General features: G+C 42.4%; 1 protein-coding gene across 10 annotated transcripts in view; it reads right to left on the bottom strand.

Moving 5' to 3' along the window:
* Mast4 (microtubule associated serine/threonine kinase family member 4) overlaps positions 1–18,010 on the bottom strand; it is a 582,086-nt gene that overhangs the window by 40,447 nt on the left and 523,629 nt on the right. For all 10 annotated transcript variants that reach the window (XM_075976161.1, XM_075976162.1, XM_075976163.1 and 7 more), the window contains 5 exons: positions 16,365–16,466; positions 14,728–14,860; positions 10,918–10,985; positions 8,037–8,122; positions 1,273–1,481 (listed from right to left, as the gene is read on the bottom strand). In XM_075976161.1, the coding sequence (XP_075832276.1) occupies positions 1,273–1,481; positions 8,037–8,122; positions 10,918–10,985; positions 14,728–14,860; positions 16,365–16,466 (598 nt within the window). The remainder of the gene's footprint in view (positions 1–1,272; positions 1,482–8,036; positions 8,123–10,917; positions 10,986–14,727; positions 14,861–16,364; positions 16,467–18,010) is intronic.

Raw genomic sequence — 18,010 nt, 5'->3', positions numbered from 1 at the left:
TTATAGCAGAGGCTCTCAGCCCCTTTGGGGTGGAAGAACCCTTTCACAGAGGTTACTTATCAGCTAATGTAAATGATTCCTAACAGTAGCAAAATTATAGTTATGAAGTGGCAATAAAATAATTTTATGATGGAGGGTCACCACAACATGAGGAGCTGTATTAAAGGGTTGCAGCATGAGGAAGGTTGAGAACCACTGCTTGATAGGATTATTTATTTGAGACTCTTTCTGTGACAAGGAATGAGGACACGGCCTCACACATATCAAATGTGATAAAGAGTCACTATAGCAATAACCACAACAGTTCAAAAGCAAGCTGCTGGTGTGGTAGGAAGAACAATGGATGGAACTCAGGCAAACTGTTCGGGCTCGGTCTAGTACTCAGTTCCCTTTCTTGGCTGTCAATCCCCTTAGCTGCAAGACAGGAAAGGTTTAAGTAAAAATCTCTACTATTTCTTAGAGATTTACAGTGAGGGCACCCCTCCAAATACAGATCAGAGCTTAAACCACAGAGAGGAGGGTTCGTGACTCTGCTGACCTATTTACTAACTTTATGTCAACAATGATGAGGGTGGATGGAAAGGCTCAGAAATTTAATGGAGAGAGAGAGAGAGAGAGAGAGAGAGAGAGAGAGAGAGAGAGAGAGAGAGAGAGAGAGAGAGAGAGAGATTACTTTGAACATTTTAAATGCACACCACAAACTGTTGAGGAGGCTGGGCATGGTAGGTCGGACATGCCAGTAACCCTAGCACTCAAGAGACTGAGGCAGAAAAATTATAAAGTTTGAGACCTGCTTGGCTATAAAGAAGATTGTCTGTTTAAAAAGACAAAAGACGGGGAAATGTGAAGACTGGGAATACTGGCTGGATTTTTAATTTCCTACCATAGGCTAAAAGGGATGTATTTGAAACACACTTTTTAAGAAGACTAATTACGATGAACACGTTTTATGATGTGTGATAAAAGGAAGTGGGAAGAAAAAGTCCTATCACCTATATTCCAACTTTAATGACCAATTGCAGGGAGGCAGTTAGGATTAAAAGCTATTAAAAAAAGAAAACAACCTTTTCCCAAATAACACTAATTTCCCCTCTGTTATAGTCACAGGCATTTTATGAGCAATTACCAGAAGATAATGCCTGAGAATTCAGCCATCTCATGGCTGGTTTCAGTTCCTAGGTGGGGATAGCTGTTATGTGGTACAAGGGCAGCTTCAGTGACAAGGACATCCGGGTGTAGGCCCTGGGCTGTGTGCATGCGAGAGTCATGTACCTTCTACATACTCCATGACCATGCACAGGTGGCGTCTTGTTTCAAAGGAGCAATACATGCTGACCACGAAGGGGTTCTCTGCGAAGGTGAGGATGTCACGTTCCACGAAGGCCTGCTGGATCTGGTTCCGAAGGATGAGGTTCTGTTTATTGATCTTCTTCATGGCAAACCTCTGCCGGGATTCTTTATGCCGAACAAAGTAGACCGCCCTGAAATGGAGTACAGGAAGACAGAAGGTAAGGATGCTCATGGGATGCACAAGCCCCACAAGACCCTCACTTTTGGGGTTTATAACAGCTCAAACTAAGTTGCCACAGCTGAGCTGGTGACTTGGAAACATCCCATTCTAGGCCAAAGTCCTTTGATTAGATTGACTTTCTAAAAAAATTCCTTTAATAAAGATCATACATAAAGCACCAAATTTGCCTTTGCTGCTCCAAAAGGGGGCAGACAGTCCCCAGAGTGAGCTATCTCTCAAGAGCTTAGCTGATGTTTTCAGTTTTTCCACAAACAAAACAAAATCCGATATATAAATCAGAACTGGAAAGAATTAACAAAATTACACACAGATCACGAGCAACGTCCTTTCTAGCATTAGACATATGTTAGGCACGTTTTCTGGACTGACTAAAGCAGTAATTTTCTAAATGATACCCTTGGGATCTGCAAAGAGGACCACAGCCTCTTAGAGACGCTGGTCTCCAATTGAGAGTAATTACTTCCCATGGAATCTCCAGATAAATAAGAAGTGTGTGCGAGGATATTTGAGATTGTTCTGCAACCAACAGCAGCATTCTTCCCTCACTGCGGACTCCTCATGCACACCCTCTATGAACTCCAGCAGCAAATACATCTCCCAACATAACAGGGGAGGGACAGTCAGGGAGCGTATGTCCCTCCTGGCCAAGCTCTGAAGCCCTATACAGTATACAATGAATAGACTAGGCCACACTAGGTCTTTGCTATGGCCTGGTCCAGACATCTCTAGAAAGACAGGGAAGCCCCTCAGGCCTGGGATGACCTGGAGAAAGGAGTACTTAGGGGCAGGAGTCCTAAAAAACTCTACTAAGAAATGAGCAACAAGGAAAAGGCCCAGGCCTTACAGGTCACCCCACTTATTTTCACAGAAGGGCAGCTTTGACCTTCCAAAGGCAGTGTTCAAGTAAGTGATCCCCTAAAGGACCACTAAGACTGTAACAGGCTGGACATGCTGTTCTGAGAACAAAGGCATTGATTAAATAAGTAGTTTATCTAAAAAGCCCCTGATCCTGGCTTAACTACTTAGATAAATACACACACACACATGCACACACACACAATTGATATGCCTTCCAAAACAAGGAATTATGTGAACTTAGATGTGTTTTCCACCAGTGAGCTCAGTATCTCTGAGCAATGGATGGCTGGTTGCAAAGAAGGCTGAGACGCTTCACTCTCTACTGAACCAGTCACTGGGGGCACTGACATAAGTCTCAGTATATTCAAATCTCATTCCATACATATGGTGTTCAACTAGGGACTGTCTTTCCTCTCCCACCTGTTTTATATTTTCATCATATCCCTCTCTTTTCTTTGTTCACGGTATCACACATCTGTGCTTCTCTATTGTCTTTGGCCTTGCTCCCTTTCTTCATTTACTTGGTTTCCTAGTTTTTCGTTTACTCTATGATACCAAGGAAGGTCTCTTCGTGACCCTCCTCAAAATGACCTACTGAGCCTCCGGCTACTTTGGTTCCCACCATAAAACAAAACCACATAACAGTCGGCCAGCTCGACATTTGGTAAAAGCTAAGTTAGGTGTCTTCTCTGGGGTACCTGGATGCTGGGCTCCTAGAGGCTGTGTTTATTCCTTCTCCTATTCTGTTGTTTAGACTTGATATCAACATTAATTCAAGCACATGGGAAGAAGTCTGAAGATTAGACCTTCACAGTCATCCTTGGTCAGCAAATCTGAGGCCAATCTGGGCTCCATAAGACTCCATTAAAAAGATTAGCTAATACAGATAAACAGTTAAATCAATAGTTATGATTTTAATGTTAAAAATCCTCACAGATTAGTGTTTGACCACCCGATCCCCAGAAGGTGGTGGTGTGTGGGGAGATCGTGGAGCCTTGAGGAAAGAGGGTGATTGGATGGATCGGAGGTGGTGTCTGCTTCCTGGTTTATGCAAGAGGTAATATGTGTGCGGCAAGCTGCTGCCAGTATGGAAGGAGTTCAGTCACCCATACCTCCCCTGCCATGCGGGACTGAGCCTCTATGGAACAGGAACAAATCCTTCCTCCTCCAGGTGCTTTCCTCACTTCTTTGGTGGCAGCAAAGAGAAAAGTAGCTAGTAACTAAGTAGCAGATGAAGTGTAACCATGACAACCAGAGGCTCTGTGTCACTAATAAGTGTTTTGGAAGGTTTCAAAAGATGCAGATGACTCAATAAAATTCCTATTGGTTTCAGTGGGAGTGAACTTTCGAAAAGCTGACAAGACGTTCAGAGGCCGACACTCACTACCCTAAATCTCAGCTTCACCTTCAAAGCTGGGAAGCAGAACCCATGCGCTCTAAGTACGGCTCATATCAACTGTCTTCAAAGGCCTCAAAAACCTAGACGATATACACATACAGGTTAAACTTAAATGTTTACCATACACGCTTTTCTAAAAATTCCCTATTATTAGCAACTTTTAAATTAATGAGCTGGCTAGTACATAGCTCTACATCTGATGAAAAGCTTCTACTGTAATCTCCCTCTTGAAATCACTGGTTAGGATAAAATAAAAAGTCCAGATATTGAAAGTGGCGTCTAATCATGATGGCGACAGAATATGGAGACAGTCACTGAGGAGTACAGAAAATGACCTGGCCACCCCCCAAATATGATACACACTGGTGAATATTCGCTATTGAAATGGATGTCTGAAACGAGGGATCTATTTTTAAATCAAATCAAGAGCTTGAAATAGTAACACAAAAATGATCCCTGTTTATAACAGCTCACCTCATCTTCCAAGTCACCTAGACCATAACTTGCCTCCCAGCTTTTCCTTCACTATTTCACATTAAGTTCAGTGCAGAGGACCCTCAGACCTGTACTCCGAATTTTACACTGAAACTATCATGAGGTTGATGCTTTGATTTTCAACCAAGTGTTGATCAAGCTGCTGGAGGACTTGAGATTTGCTGTTGTTCAAAGTCTTGTGGTTGAGGACTTGTGGATCATTTCTGCTATGCTGGTCACTGATCACGGGGCCTTGAACATTTCAGGCAAGGAATCTACCACGGGGCGATATCCTCGGTCTCTATTTTATGTTCTTATATTTCTGTTTTGCTTTTGGAGTATTATTCTTAATGCTAAAACTTATTTAGTAGTAACTGTATATGCCACATACATCTGTTATCTTTTGCTATATGGCAATGTTCTAGATCCATTTTCATCAGCAGAGAGCAAGACCTTGAGAAAGAAACCAACGGATGAACAACTAACAATGTTGAATGCACTCTGAATGTCCTAATGACCCAGCACTGCACTGTCTGCTAAGGCTCTCTATTTGTTTCCTGGCCCCCAGCATTGCTTGGTTGGACAAGGGCATTCTGTTTCTTCCGACACAGCTAAGCCCGAGAGTGGGAAATGACATGGTGGAAAGGCAGCTGGAGACCCTTGCCCTCCAGGAGCCAGATGTCTCTCTGCCTATGTAAGGTAAGTGAAGTAAGGCGTGGGAGAGGGTCCCTGAAACCCAGCGAGCACCTGCCTCAGCAAGCATGACTCTGAAAGCCCAGTGCACAGATGAGAGCCAGCAGATCCACAAGTGCAAGCAGGAAAACATCAATGGGACATAGAAAGGAAGGGCGATCATAGCATGTGCAAACGGCTGTGTGTCAGCTGGCCTCCATGGCTCTTACTAGTAAATGTCTCTGACCCTTGAGGGGTGAGTGTGTACCCAGGACAAAAAGAAAAGTAAAATCGGGGAGAACTGTTGCAACGTCAAGTGTTTCAACAAGTGAGTCCATGTTATTCTTTTAGCCTTGTGTAGTGGTACACACCTGTAATAAGAGGATCAGAGGTTCAAAGCCAGTCTGCTCTACGTGGCAAATTTGAGACCAGCCTGGGCTAATCCAAAGGGGCAAAAATTTCTTTAAAAATATTTAAGGTCATGGCTTAGAAAGCCAATCAGTATTCAACAGAAAGAAGTTAGATCTTTATTCCTCAAATGGGATAACAGAAAGTTTTAATCAAGGACACTTGGAAGGAGAGGAGAACTCTGCAGGAGGCTCTGTGGCCCTGAGAGCCTCTTCCACAGATATCAACAACCTCACCAGGTTCTTGCAGAGAGAACACAGACACAGAGGCCAGATGAAAGGATTTACTAGCTTCCATCTTCAAAGAGTACTATGGCATGATCACACGTATGGTCAGCAAGCATAACAAGACAGTGCTGTGTGTCTTACCATGCTTTTATCATGAGAGGGTTAGCGCCTAACGCCAGCAGCAGTTGGCGAGGACCCAGTCTATCTCTGTTTCTCTGAGTCACTGATGTATATAGTGACGCCCTGTTACACAGATACCCAAGACAAGAGGAAGAGCCCAGATCCTCGACCCATCTAAGGGTCTATTTGTTCAGCTAGACGGAAGAAAGCATCATGGCTGGTTGAACTGACAGGGGTAGCTCCATTCCAATTTTAAATTAGAAATAATTCAGATAGAAAGGAGATCTGTCAGAAATGTAATGAGATATTACATCCGAGAAGAGAAGAGAGGAAAGTGGTTCTGGCTGATCAGCAGAGGCTCTGACGGGCAGCCTGTGAGCCCATTAATGACTTGGCCTGCATCCTGGGTGTTTACTAATTCACAGCTTGTTTAACTTCTTGTATATTCCCCACCATTCCCCAAAGTGTGATACACCTCATCTACTATACAGTGGTTTAATTGCACTACAAATGAGTTTACTCAACCAATTAGAACTCCAAATACTGCTAAGAAACATGCCCAAGATTTACAAAAGTCTTGCTTCTCAGAACATCTTACTCCAGAATTCATTTTACTGCTGAAAAAGAGCCGAACAGGAACAGGGCTCCAACCCTGTGCCTGCAAGATCAACCTGCTGGCTTTTTCCAGAAAGATTAAAAAAAAAACCACAAAACAAGCTGCAATAAACAACGGAAAGGCATATAAAATTGCATGCTAGAAAACTTTCAGTGAGGAAAGCAAATATTGCAAAAAGATAACATGTAAAAGCATTCATGGGCTGTATCAGGCAACATGCCATTTGACATAATCCTGAAAGCCAGTGAGGCATAGGGAGGGCTCACAAATATTTAAGTTCTTTGCGAAGTTAATGGTGTGGAAAATATTAGAGGTGAAAAACCAGTTAGGAGAAACATCCCTTGCGGCACAATAAAAACCACTTTCTCATCTGCTCCTCTGTGGATAAATGACAATAAATGTCTCAGGGATAATTTATTGCTCTTCATATACAGATGGAATTGGGATTAATACTTAATTAAGATAGAATTCTTGGGCAATCTAAAATGGATTAGGTCATAGTTTCCATGTTAATCGCCCTTCTATACTACTTACTGGTAACTCAGAATTTACTATTTACAATTTGCTATGGTCACTATTTACTCTACAGCCTGGGAAGGAAACTGTCTATTGCAGTGGTGCTCAACCTTCCTAGGCTTTGACCCTTTAATTCAGTTTTTCATGTGGTGGTAAACATTATGAATCATAATGCATATATCCGATAGACAGAATATCTGATCTTCGACTCCTGCAAAAGGGTCATTTGACCCCCAATGGGTCATGAATCATGGGTTGAGAACCCCTGGCCTATAGAAATGGATCAAGGAATTCAACAAGAGGGTATCAATGGTTCCCAGCATAGAAAAACAGTAAATGTTTAAAAACATGAAAACACTAACTCTGATGTCACTGTCACACAGATACTGAAAAACTAGTGTGTAACAGGGTACAGAAATGTACCATGTGTGTGAAGAGCATGTCAACGGATAAAACACCAAAGAATTAATTAAAAAAACAAATGTTAGAAAAGCAGTAGTGATGCAAGCCTCTAATTCTGGCACTCAGAAGGTAGAAACAGAAGGATTAGAAATTCAAGGTCATCCTCAACTACACAGTAAATTCAAGGTCAGCCTGGATTACGTGAGACCTTGTCTCAAAATTTTTGAGAAAAGAAAATCCATTATGAAAAGGGATACTAAGAATTGGGGGGAAAAAAGTGACAGGAATTTAGTGCCCACTAGAGAGTGAGAACGTGTTTTGAAGACATTTGGATGACTCCAGAGCATACCTCTCTTCCTTCAGGAATAAAAATGGATCAAGGAACAAATGCTATCTGTGGTTTTAGTGGTTTATCCAATTTAATAAACATGCTAGTATATGAAGTCACATGTGTGTGGCGTGTTTCACACAATATATAACATGTATATCAACCAAGAGTCAAATGCCTTTCAGCAACAAACACAGATTTAGTCATAGAAACAGGAATATAGAACATTTTTCTTCTACTTTATAAAATCTTTCCGATCTTCTAAAATAAGTCCTGGGTCACCAACTATGTCTTTAGGTGGGTCTTCATGTGACTTCATGTCACTTCAAGTGACTCTGGCTTCATGTTATACCCAAGGGGGAAGAAGTAGCCTTCTAAAACACCAGTCCCCGACAGCATCTACTAAACATAAGGTAAAAGTAGAAACCAAATGTCGTACTCAGGTTCGCTACAATATGCTAGAGGGCCTTGCTTGGATTACTCACCCATAGGCTCCATTGCTGATCAATTTAATCGTTTCAAAATCACTCTCTCGGGGTTTCCTTCGAAGTCTCAGGGAAGTATTTGAGCTCTGGGGAAGAGAATGTGAACAGATAAAATGCAGTTTCGATTTGGAGACACCATAATGCGGTGCTTAACCCGAAGACTATGGTGTTCTCAATAGCGGACCTGGGACCAGCTCCAAGGATCTCACTGCCCCAGCAACAACTGAGCTGCGGCTCCTAGCGAGTCCCTAGTAGCTTCATTTAAGCAAGCCCGTGATGCCAAAAGAATACATGTGAAGGCTTCAGAAGCTTAAGTTTCATCCTGGTCCTGCATTTTAATGCTAAGTCTAAAATGCCAAACCTTCCCTCTGCTTTCATTCAGAAAAGGCCAGGACAGCTGTCACCTGTGCTAGGGGAGAATGCGGACTCTCCAATCCTGACCAGACCGTATCTTTTTCATTCAGTGGACTCCCCAGTCCTGACCAGACCGTATCTTTTTCATTCAGTGGACTCCCCAATCCTGGCCAGACCGTATCTTTTTCATTCAGTGGACTCTCCAATCCTGACCAGACCGTATCTTTTTCATTCAGTGGACTCCCCAGTCCTGACCAGACCGTATCTTTTTCATTCAGTGGACTCCCCAGTCCTGACCAGACCGTATCTTTTTCATTCAGTGGACTCTCCAATCCTGACCAGACCGTTATCTTTTTCATTCAGTGGACTCTCCAATCCTGACCAGACCGTATCTTTTTCATTCAGTGGACTCTCCAATCCTGACCAGACCGTATCTTTTTCATTCAGTGGACTCTCCAATCCTGACCAGACCGTATCTTTTTCATTCAGTGGACTCCCCAATCCTGGCCAGACCGTATCTTTTTCATTCAGTGGACTCCCCAATCCTGGCCAGACCGTATCTTTTTCATTCAGTGGACTCTCCAATCCTGACCAGACCGTATCTTTTTCATTCAGTGGACTCTCCAATCCTGACCAGACCGTATCTTTTTCATTCAGTGGACTCCCCAATCCTGGCCAGACCGTATCTTTTTCACTCTGTGGCACTCTACAGATGCCAGGCGACAGTTTCTTAGATGTGGAACGCCTACTCATGTTTTCCAGAACTCTTACTATATCTGAAATACCGCCATTCTAAATGACAGCTCTCTAAACAGTTTAGCTTAATGAACAGGAATAACCTTGTCGCTTTGAGTAAGTCTCTTGTGCCTCATTCATCTCAGCAGCTGCTTAGCTCCACGAAGTCCAGAATTCCCTCTCCATCATTCTGGAAGACGCCATGATGTTGGGGTGTGCACAAGTCTCTCCTGTCAGGACGGCATCTCTACCCCCAGCACTCTGCTCATCTTTGGAAGGCTTGCACACCAACTCCTTACCTTCTTACTCTACTTCAGCTCTTCCCTTATCCTGTTACCTCTACTCAGAAAACAGAACCAGTCCCTGGCCTTAGGGCTACTTGACCTCCTCAATCCAAACAGCTGCCAGTCTCTTGCACTTCCTCTTAGCCTCTGGCTATAGGACCTGAATTTTATCATGACTTCATCCACTTCCCTGGCTTCCTCTCTGGAAGCAAGTCAAGCTGGGGACCACTTGATGGCTCTGCACAGGCCCTCTCGGCTCATTAACTCTTCCTTCCCATCACTGATGATGAAATCACTCGGATCTGCCACTGGAAAGGCTTGCTCCCTCCAAGCCCGAGTACTGCAGACTACAATTGCCAGTTTAATGGTTCTTGGAAATTTCAAAGGAACTGCAGTTTCAACACATCTCAACGGTAAAAGTTATGATAATGAAATTAGCATAGCAACTGTCAATTAGCGCTTAACTATGGGACATTTCCCTGGCCACTACACATGGAACATTTCATCTAGCTTTTATCCAGGCGGAGAAGCTGGGGCTCAGAGAACTCCTTCCCCTGACTAGTATGCACACTTTGTAAGAGGTAGTTCATTTTCAAATCCGGGCAATCTGGATCTAGAGTCTGGGTTCTCAAACCTCAGACTACAGAACATGCTCCCACCTTCCTACCCACCTGGCTTCATCCTGGCTTCTCTAAGGGTGCTCACTTCTTAGGAGAATGTCCCCAGTCATCAGGAACTCTCCCCAGTGCCACCAATGCTGCCTCTTAACTGGCATTCCTGTATCCCTTTTGCTTCCCTGTTTACTCCCTCCTCTCTCATATGAACATTCTCCTTCATTGCTCAGTGCCTTCCCACGTTCCTTAAAAAGAGGGCAACCTGCCAGGAGGTGGTGGCGCCTGCCTTTAGTGCCAGCACTTGGAAGGCAGAGACAGGTAGATTTCTGAGTTCGAGGCCAGCCTGGTCTATGGAGCGAGTTCCAGGACCGGCTCTAAAGCTGCAGAGAAACCCTGTCTCAAAAACCTAAAGAAAAAAAGCAACCTGACAAATGTGAGCAGGACCCTACTAACTAGTTTCCTTCAAGCTCTCCAGCTCTGGAGTCTTCTAAGCTGTTAGCCCTAGATCCACCTTGCATCTGAAGGGTGTGTGCTTCTGTACCTTTATGTCCTTCCTATTGCTTTTCCCATTTCAGCTCAATGGCCATGCCCTTGGAAAATCTTCTGAGACTGGCCAGCTCTGAAATCTATTCATGGAATGATCTACTAGCTCATAGTTCATGGCCATCTTTTCTTCCCAGATGTTATTCATTCTCATAGCTGCTATTTTGGTGTGTATGATATCGTTTTATAAATTTCTGCATTTTCTTAGGAGTGGGGCACTAAAATTATATGTTCGTGCCTTGCCCATAGACAATAAACATTTATGGAATAAAGTAATTAACACAGTCAAAAATCTCCAGATGCTAAGAATCAGAAGAACCGGCATCGTATTTCATCAGGAAAGATACTTACACTCAGTGATTCATCCGTCTCTGGTGTTTCTGCTGTCCCACTATCATAATTCCCCAACTGAGCCATTTCTAAGTTAAAAAAACAAAGGAAAAAGAAAAAGATTACTGAAATTGTATAAGGAGACAAAGCCAAAAACAGAAGAGAAAAAGTTCTCATTATTTAAAAAGAAAAAGAACATTTTGGTCTCTACACCAATATGCATACTCCAGTCCAAAAGTCAAGAACGGCAGCTGCCATTTTGAGCATGTTCTCATAACACTTTCTCTGGCTCTCCAGTTTTATGAATAGTCAGACCTGGGAGCATGGGCGACTGGGCCTCTGCTCCAGTGAGCAGCAGCCACTTGCTCAAGCACAGTCTACCTTGCAAAGCCTTGGGTAAGCTGGCAGTTTTGTCTATAATCCAAGAGAGGCAAGCCTTCCCAGGCTTTAACACACAGCAAAGATGCATTGGCTACAGTTTGGAGATGATTCTTGGTTGCAGGGACCAGAAGAATATATAATTCATCAGAGGTGATAATGGTGCTATGAAGCACGATTAATAAAAACTCTGGGTCAGAAATTGGGGTTCAACCTAAAGATCTGCAGAGCAAAACAGCCAGCCACTGTTTTTGCTACAGTGGTTTGCTACAGGTCCTACTTGGACCTCAGTCTGAAATGGCGATCCTACCTCCATGAATCTCAGACTGAGACTGCATTCTGAGAGCTGTCTCTTTCTGTTTTATAATCGTCTCTAGGGCTGGGATTAAAGGCATGCACCACCCGATTTCTATGGCAACTAGTGTGGCTACGGGATTAAAGATGCCTGTCATTATTGTTACTGGGATTAAAGGTGCGTGTCATTGTGGCTACTGGGATTAAAAGTATGTGTTACCATAACCTGGTCTGTAAGGCTGCCTAGTAGGGCTCTTTTCTTCTCAGATCTTCAGGCAGGCTTTATTTCTTAAAATGCAATGGAAATGCCTCTACACTGGTGGGTACCTGGGGAATGGGGATGAAAATATTTGGGCTGCCACTTCCTAGCTGAGTGACTTTTTAGCTGCAGGTTCTTCAGAAAGACACGAGCAATATTATGTCTCAGAGCTTTTCTGAGTAGTGTGTGTGCCACTGCATGCAATGCTCTTAGCGTAGTCACTAATAAGAATTAAGTGCTCATTCAATGTTGGTTGTTATTTATTAATTACATTGTTCAGAGTAGTCAATTCTGGGCTAGATGCCCAAGCTTGACACCAGCTTAAGTACTTCCCTGGTGGTCTAGTTAAAAGTGACAAAGGCATCTAATGTCTAATTGCTCAGCCCGTGGCTTGGAGAGCATCCTTGAGTTTACACAAGTAAATGAGTGAGCCTAATTTATTCAATGTTCATCTTCACACTATCTTTAAGACATGTTTTATTAATAAGGACAATGAAAGAATTTTCTCCAAAAGCATTTTTAATTTTTCAAAACTGAATGTGTTACCAAAAAGTTATAGTTTTTTTTTTTTTAGCTGTTTTGTAAGCATTTAAGATTGCTTTTTGGGCCTTTATTTCCTGTCTTCTGGGAGCAGCAATTATTCATAACAGAGAGAAGACGAGAAGCCACACTGGAGTGCTGCCTGTAGGGGAAAATGTACAAATTCCGGGTCCTGCAACAACTGGACAGTGGTGCTAAAGTCCCCACTTTAGGTACGGGTGAAATTTCTGAGTCAAACTCTGCTGAGAGCAAATGCTTTCTCAGTGTCACAGGGATGACTGAGACTTGAGTTTGACAAGCACCGCAGATACTCAGACTTGGTTTGAGGGGCTCTCAAGCAATGAGATGAGCTCTGGTACTGGGTAGCAGAGCTAGCTATAGGGATTTCTATTTGATACACAGATACTGTGCTGTCCCACACAGAGATCACGTCTATAGAAGGGCGCTCCTCCTATGTGACTTGTTTAATTTTATGGAGACACAAAGTAGCTTATGTATTTGCCCCTAGAGGACCACAGTCTGGCCTAGACCTCATTCCTGTGTACCAAAGGACAGTCCAACTTTGTCTGTTTTGATGTTATGAAGAAAAGGAAGGAAAAGTATCTCAAGGTTTGTCATCAAATTACCTGGAGACATCACATTTTAAATATTAAAATACATATTGGAAAACTATTCCCCGAATGAATCATGAAAATTATTTGGAGTAAAAAAAAATTCCCAAGGATATATTTACACAACTCAAATGTGTCAAAGATCACTACTGCTTTTTTTTTAAAAAAAAACATCTATTTAGATATAGAAGAGAACATCACATTATTCATGTGCCAAAGTTCTTCCTGTAGTGACATTTACTGCCAGGGCGGAAACCCGCACAGGACTCACTGGCTGACAAGACACTGGCCGATGCAGCCTTAGCAATGTCGCGTGAAGAGTCACTCTAACAGGCTCTGGCAGCCTCCGCTCTCCAATTGTTTTAGAAAAAAAAAAATTAAAAGATGGCTCTGTTTTAAATAGAATTTCGGCTAAATAACTGTTATCTGGGAAATCCATATTATTTGTAAACAGTGGGCAGTAATGGGATGGAGCCAGGAGTCAGCATTCGAGGCAGGAGGCTAAGCCATCATTTTGTAATGCCTGAAGAGATTTTTTAAAACTCATCTAAATACCATTAAACATCTGCCCTTTTTATTTCATTGATTTAAACCGTTTCTGAAGACTCATGATTCCGAAAGGTAAAGATGGTAATTTAAAAGCCATGGGAGAAAATCTCTCCCCAGGGAACTTTTCAGAAAGGCAGCCACCAGTCTCGGTAAGTGATGAATCTGTTGTGGTTCGCTTTCAGTACAGTATAAATTTATCTGGCATTATCTCCCAGAAATGCATGCATCATTTCCCTAGAAGCAAAGATACAACGTCCGCAAGAGCAAACAAAGCGGGGAGAGCAGGAAAGAGCAGGGCAGAAAGCTGAAGGCTCCCTAGCTTTGGACAGAAGAGAAAAGTCTCTGCGCCAACATTTACCTCCATCACAAACAATTGGGCAGGTTAAACACTGCAAATTCAATTTAATGAACCAGGAAGACAGTTTGGAGATAGGGTGTCAATGGCTGGTTATGAGTCCTTTGGGCTGGTATGCAGACCAAGTGCTGTACATACCAAACCACAAGTGTTGAATATAACAATATATAACAATGATATAACTGTGAACCAGAAGGGATGGGAGGGGACAGCAATATTAGATATTTTGAGAAACTGCTTCAGAACATTTCTGACTTCCTAAATTTAACACGCTTTTCTTTCTTTATGTGAATCAACCATGCAACCTCTTACAAGCTTTAAAAGGAGCTCTTCTTTGACCACTGGCTCTCTTGTACGTATTACGGTTTTTCTTGCTTACTTGAGATAAGTAAGCTAAAAATGTACCTCCCAATGCTGCTCTCAATTTAAAGCCATCCACTGTAGCGGCTTTACTCCTAGATTAAAGTGAAATGTCAACTTTAAATGAATGACAATTTTTAGAAACACTCGGAAAATTAAAAGTGCTCTCCAGAGGGAGACCACTGAGCTTTGCAAAAGAAGGACTCTGGGAAGACGGAATCCACGTGCTCCAGCAGACAGCAAGCACTCTCAGGACTGCAGGGCTCTAGTCCGGAGAGGCCAGCCCATCCTCTAGCTGACAAGCACTGGGGCATGTCTGTTTCCTCCTCTGTACTCAAGGATGGCTCTGTCTTTCAAATACTAACTGGGCTCCCCCAAAGGGGGCTTTTTCATAGAGATATCCAACACAAGGAAAGTAAAGACTCATTATGAAGTTCTAGATGCCATGGTCAGAGAAAGGACAAGGCAACCCTACGAGCACTCACCTTCCAGAGGGTCCTTATTGAGCCCCAGTTGGCTGATGATGTACCGGGGAATGTCGGTTTTGATTCCCTGGCCTTCTTTGGCATGGCCTTCTGCGGCTTCCAATAGGTAGTAAAATTCTTCAGGATCAAATTCCTGGCAAATGACAAGCATAGATTAGTAAATATTTTTTTGAGTCAAATAGGTCTGAGGTTTTATTATCTGCATCTTATTCACAGCATAGCTGACGTGGTTGAAAGTTACAGATGAAGAGGAAGCAGAGGCCTCTACCCAGTACAGAATTCTCACTTTATATTTGAAGTCTATTCATCGTCCAAGGCAAGGCCCGCACCATTTATCTCAGTATTTGGGAGTCACACGCCTTTAATCCCGGCACTGGGGAGGTGGAGACAGGAAGGGGTATGGGTGGGTGAAGAGAGGAATATAAGCTAGGAGGAGACAGGAGCTCGAGGCATTCAGTCTGAGGATTCATGGAGACAGGATCTTGCCACCTTCGGGCTAAGCATTAGAGGTATAAAGCCTCTCTAGTGGCTGGCTCCTTCTCTGATCTTTTAGCATTAACCCCATAACTGACTCGAGGTTTTTATTATTAAGACCAATTAGAACTTGTGCTCCATTACTGTTGCTCCTTTATGAGCTGAGGTCTCAGTGTTTTGCCTGGGCCAGCCTCAGATTCCTCAACTTAAGAGGTCCAACCTTCCACCTTAGTCTCCTGAGTAGCAGACTACTGAGGTGTGTGTGTGTGTGTGTGTGTGTGCGCGCGCGCGCGTGCCCAGCCTGGTGTGCTTTTCCCCCAAAGTCTCCCCTGCTGTGTCTCATCAGGCACTTTTATGTATTTATGGAGCTATGAATATTTCCATTTCATAAAACACGATGAATGCTAATTAAAGTGACAATGAAACCAAAGCACCTGCGACCGCTTACGTATCATGAGTGATGCCAGAAGCTGTCACACACGGAGAGAGATTAGTCGTCAGCAGAAGTTAAAGTCAATTTTAATACCGTCTTAACAGGCCCTTACAGAATTCCTCTGCCCAGATAATCAACTTTGTTTACAGTTTTGACTGAAATCTCAAAGTACCATAAAACCAGAACAAAGTTGAAAAAAAAAAAAGAAGACATGATCACTGACCAAAAAGATACAAACATTAAAGGTAGCCAATGCCTAAAAGTCTCTCCCTCCTGATCTGGATGATGTCTTTCAAATGGCCTGTCAACTCGCCTGTATTTCTAACACAATGCATTTTAAAAGTGCTAGTTGTAGGCATGGCTCACCATATCTCCGACTTCCCTCTGATGAACCTTAGCAACTCCAGAAACATGAGGCATGGGGAGCAGTTTAAATTAGGGGTGGCGTACGGTTAAAGTCAAGCATATTATTGTCTGATCATCCTGCAGGTTTGATCAGAATACAATCTGACTACTGCTTAATAACTGCACCGCTGCCAGAATGCCTTCTCAGAGTCAGAGAAGACGGGCCACGTATGGACGCCATCGTGAGCATTCACAGGTTGTAGGCCCTCCTGACTCTTTTTATTTAGCGCCCGTGGTTAAAGTGAAATGGAACTGGAGCTTCCGGATGGTCGCTACTTCCCACAGTTGACAATAAATAGTACAGTCACTTCTACAGGCAACTCACCAAGCACTCCAACAGCCGAGCAGGGCGGGCAATAACAATTAAGATCTTTCGGACTAGCTGTTTAATAAATGCCAGTTCTCCACTTTCAGAGCGATCATGGGCCTATGAAAAAGCAATGAACAGAAAAATGATACAGAGGGCTCCACTAAATGGGAGAGAAAATCAGCAAAGCATGCTAATTAGGTAATTTCTTTTAAATCAGAAATTAAGCGACTTAAAAAACACTTTCAACAGGCATTATCTCTGACGTAAATGGACACTATCAGACATCGACAAAACAGCTCTATTAGCTAAAGTTTAATTGCAAAACTTTGATTTATTATCTTTTAGAAATCAAATGTAAGGATAAGGACCTGTTAACATGAGCCATGAATGAAGGAGACATTAATTTTATGTCCAACTAAGAAAAGGATGCCAGCAGAGGCAGCTGGGCAAGAGCGTGGACTCAGCTGATGCAACACTGTGGACATACATGTCTAAGGTAGATGTGGAATGTGTCTGTTATCCTCACCATCTAACACGGGCATCTAACACGCTCATGGAATGTAGTTTATGCAGACGGTATGATGAACCTGCATGTTAGTTATTTTATCACCTCTGGGATGTGTGCAGTCCCAGTGCACATGTTAAGGAGATGTTGTTTATATTCTGATATACACATAGATCCGACGACCCTTGTGGAATAAATAACACCCAGGCACTTAGCTCAGGCACACTGAATGGGCTTAAGTGTGTGTTAAATTTGATTTTACATGTTGCCTAAACACAGTAAGTATTGCAACAGCAAGGCTCAACTTGTTAATTGTCACAGACATTTTTAATATTATTTGAAGGAATCTAACAATACAATATTAAGGCTGGCATGGGATAAAAGTCCGAATGAAAACCATTCATGTTCATTTTTTAAGGCTCTCATAATTTTTAAGGTTCTTTTTGTTTTGTTTGTATTTTCAATTGTTCTTATTGAGCTATACATTTTCCCACTCCCTTTCCTTCCTCCCCCTCCCCTTCCACCCTCCCCCTTGTTCCCCACTCAGCCGTTAAAGGCTAGGTTCACAACCAAAAATATAAGAAATTTTAAGGTTTGATGATATATATTTTAAGGATTTAGGAAAAGAAACTAATGCATTTCTGGTGCCATAGGTTATAATTTCAGAAACATTAAGAAACATTTTTTATCAAGCTTAGGAATATTCACCAATGACAAGTCCTTTCTCCAATTGTAGACAAAACTTAAGAAAAATGATTCTAACATATATACTGCATTTAAGCTAATATCCTAACATCAGCTTGCATGAAAATAAAAATGAGGAAATAACTATAGAATATGTTCTATATCTTTAGAAAAAATACCCCTCACCTCTAACACAAGCTATCTTTAAATTTTCTTCTAATATTTGTTATGCAAGAAAAAAGAATTTTGGATAAATACCATGATTATTTTGTATTTTACCATGAGTATTTCCTTTTGTAGTTCATCATTAATGAAACACAGATCTCCAAAGGTAAACTGAAGAACATACAAAAGGCCTGTCTAACTTCTTGGTGACACCTGGAGTGGGATGTTGCTATACTAATTGCTGTCTTATGAATTCACAAACACAATGACTCTCGAGGACACTGAGGTACACCATTGTTCTCCCCAA

Source organism: Microtus pennsylvanicus, chromosome 6 (genome assembly GCF_037038515.1).
Source record: "Microtus pennsylvanicus isolate mMicPen1 chromosome 6, mMicPen1.hap1, whole genome shotgun sequence".
NCBI lineage: Eukaryota > Metazoa > Chordata > Mammalia > Rodentia > Cricetidae > Microtus > Microtus pennsylvanicus.
The sequence above is the reverse complement of the archived record's forward strand: the minus strand, read 5'-3'. Positions and strand labels throughout refer to the sequence as shown.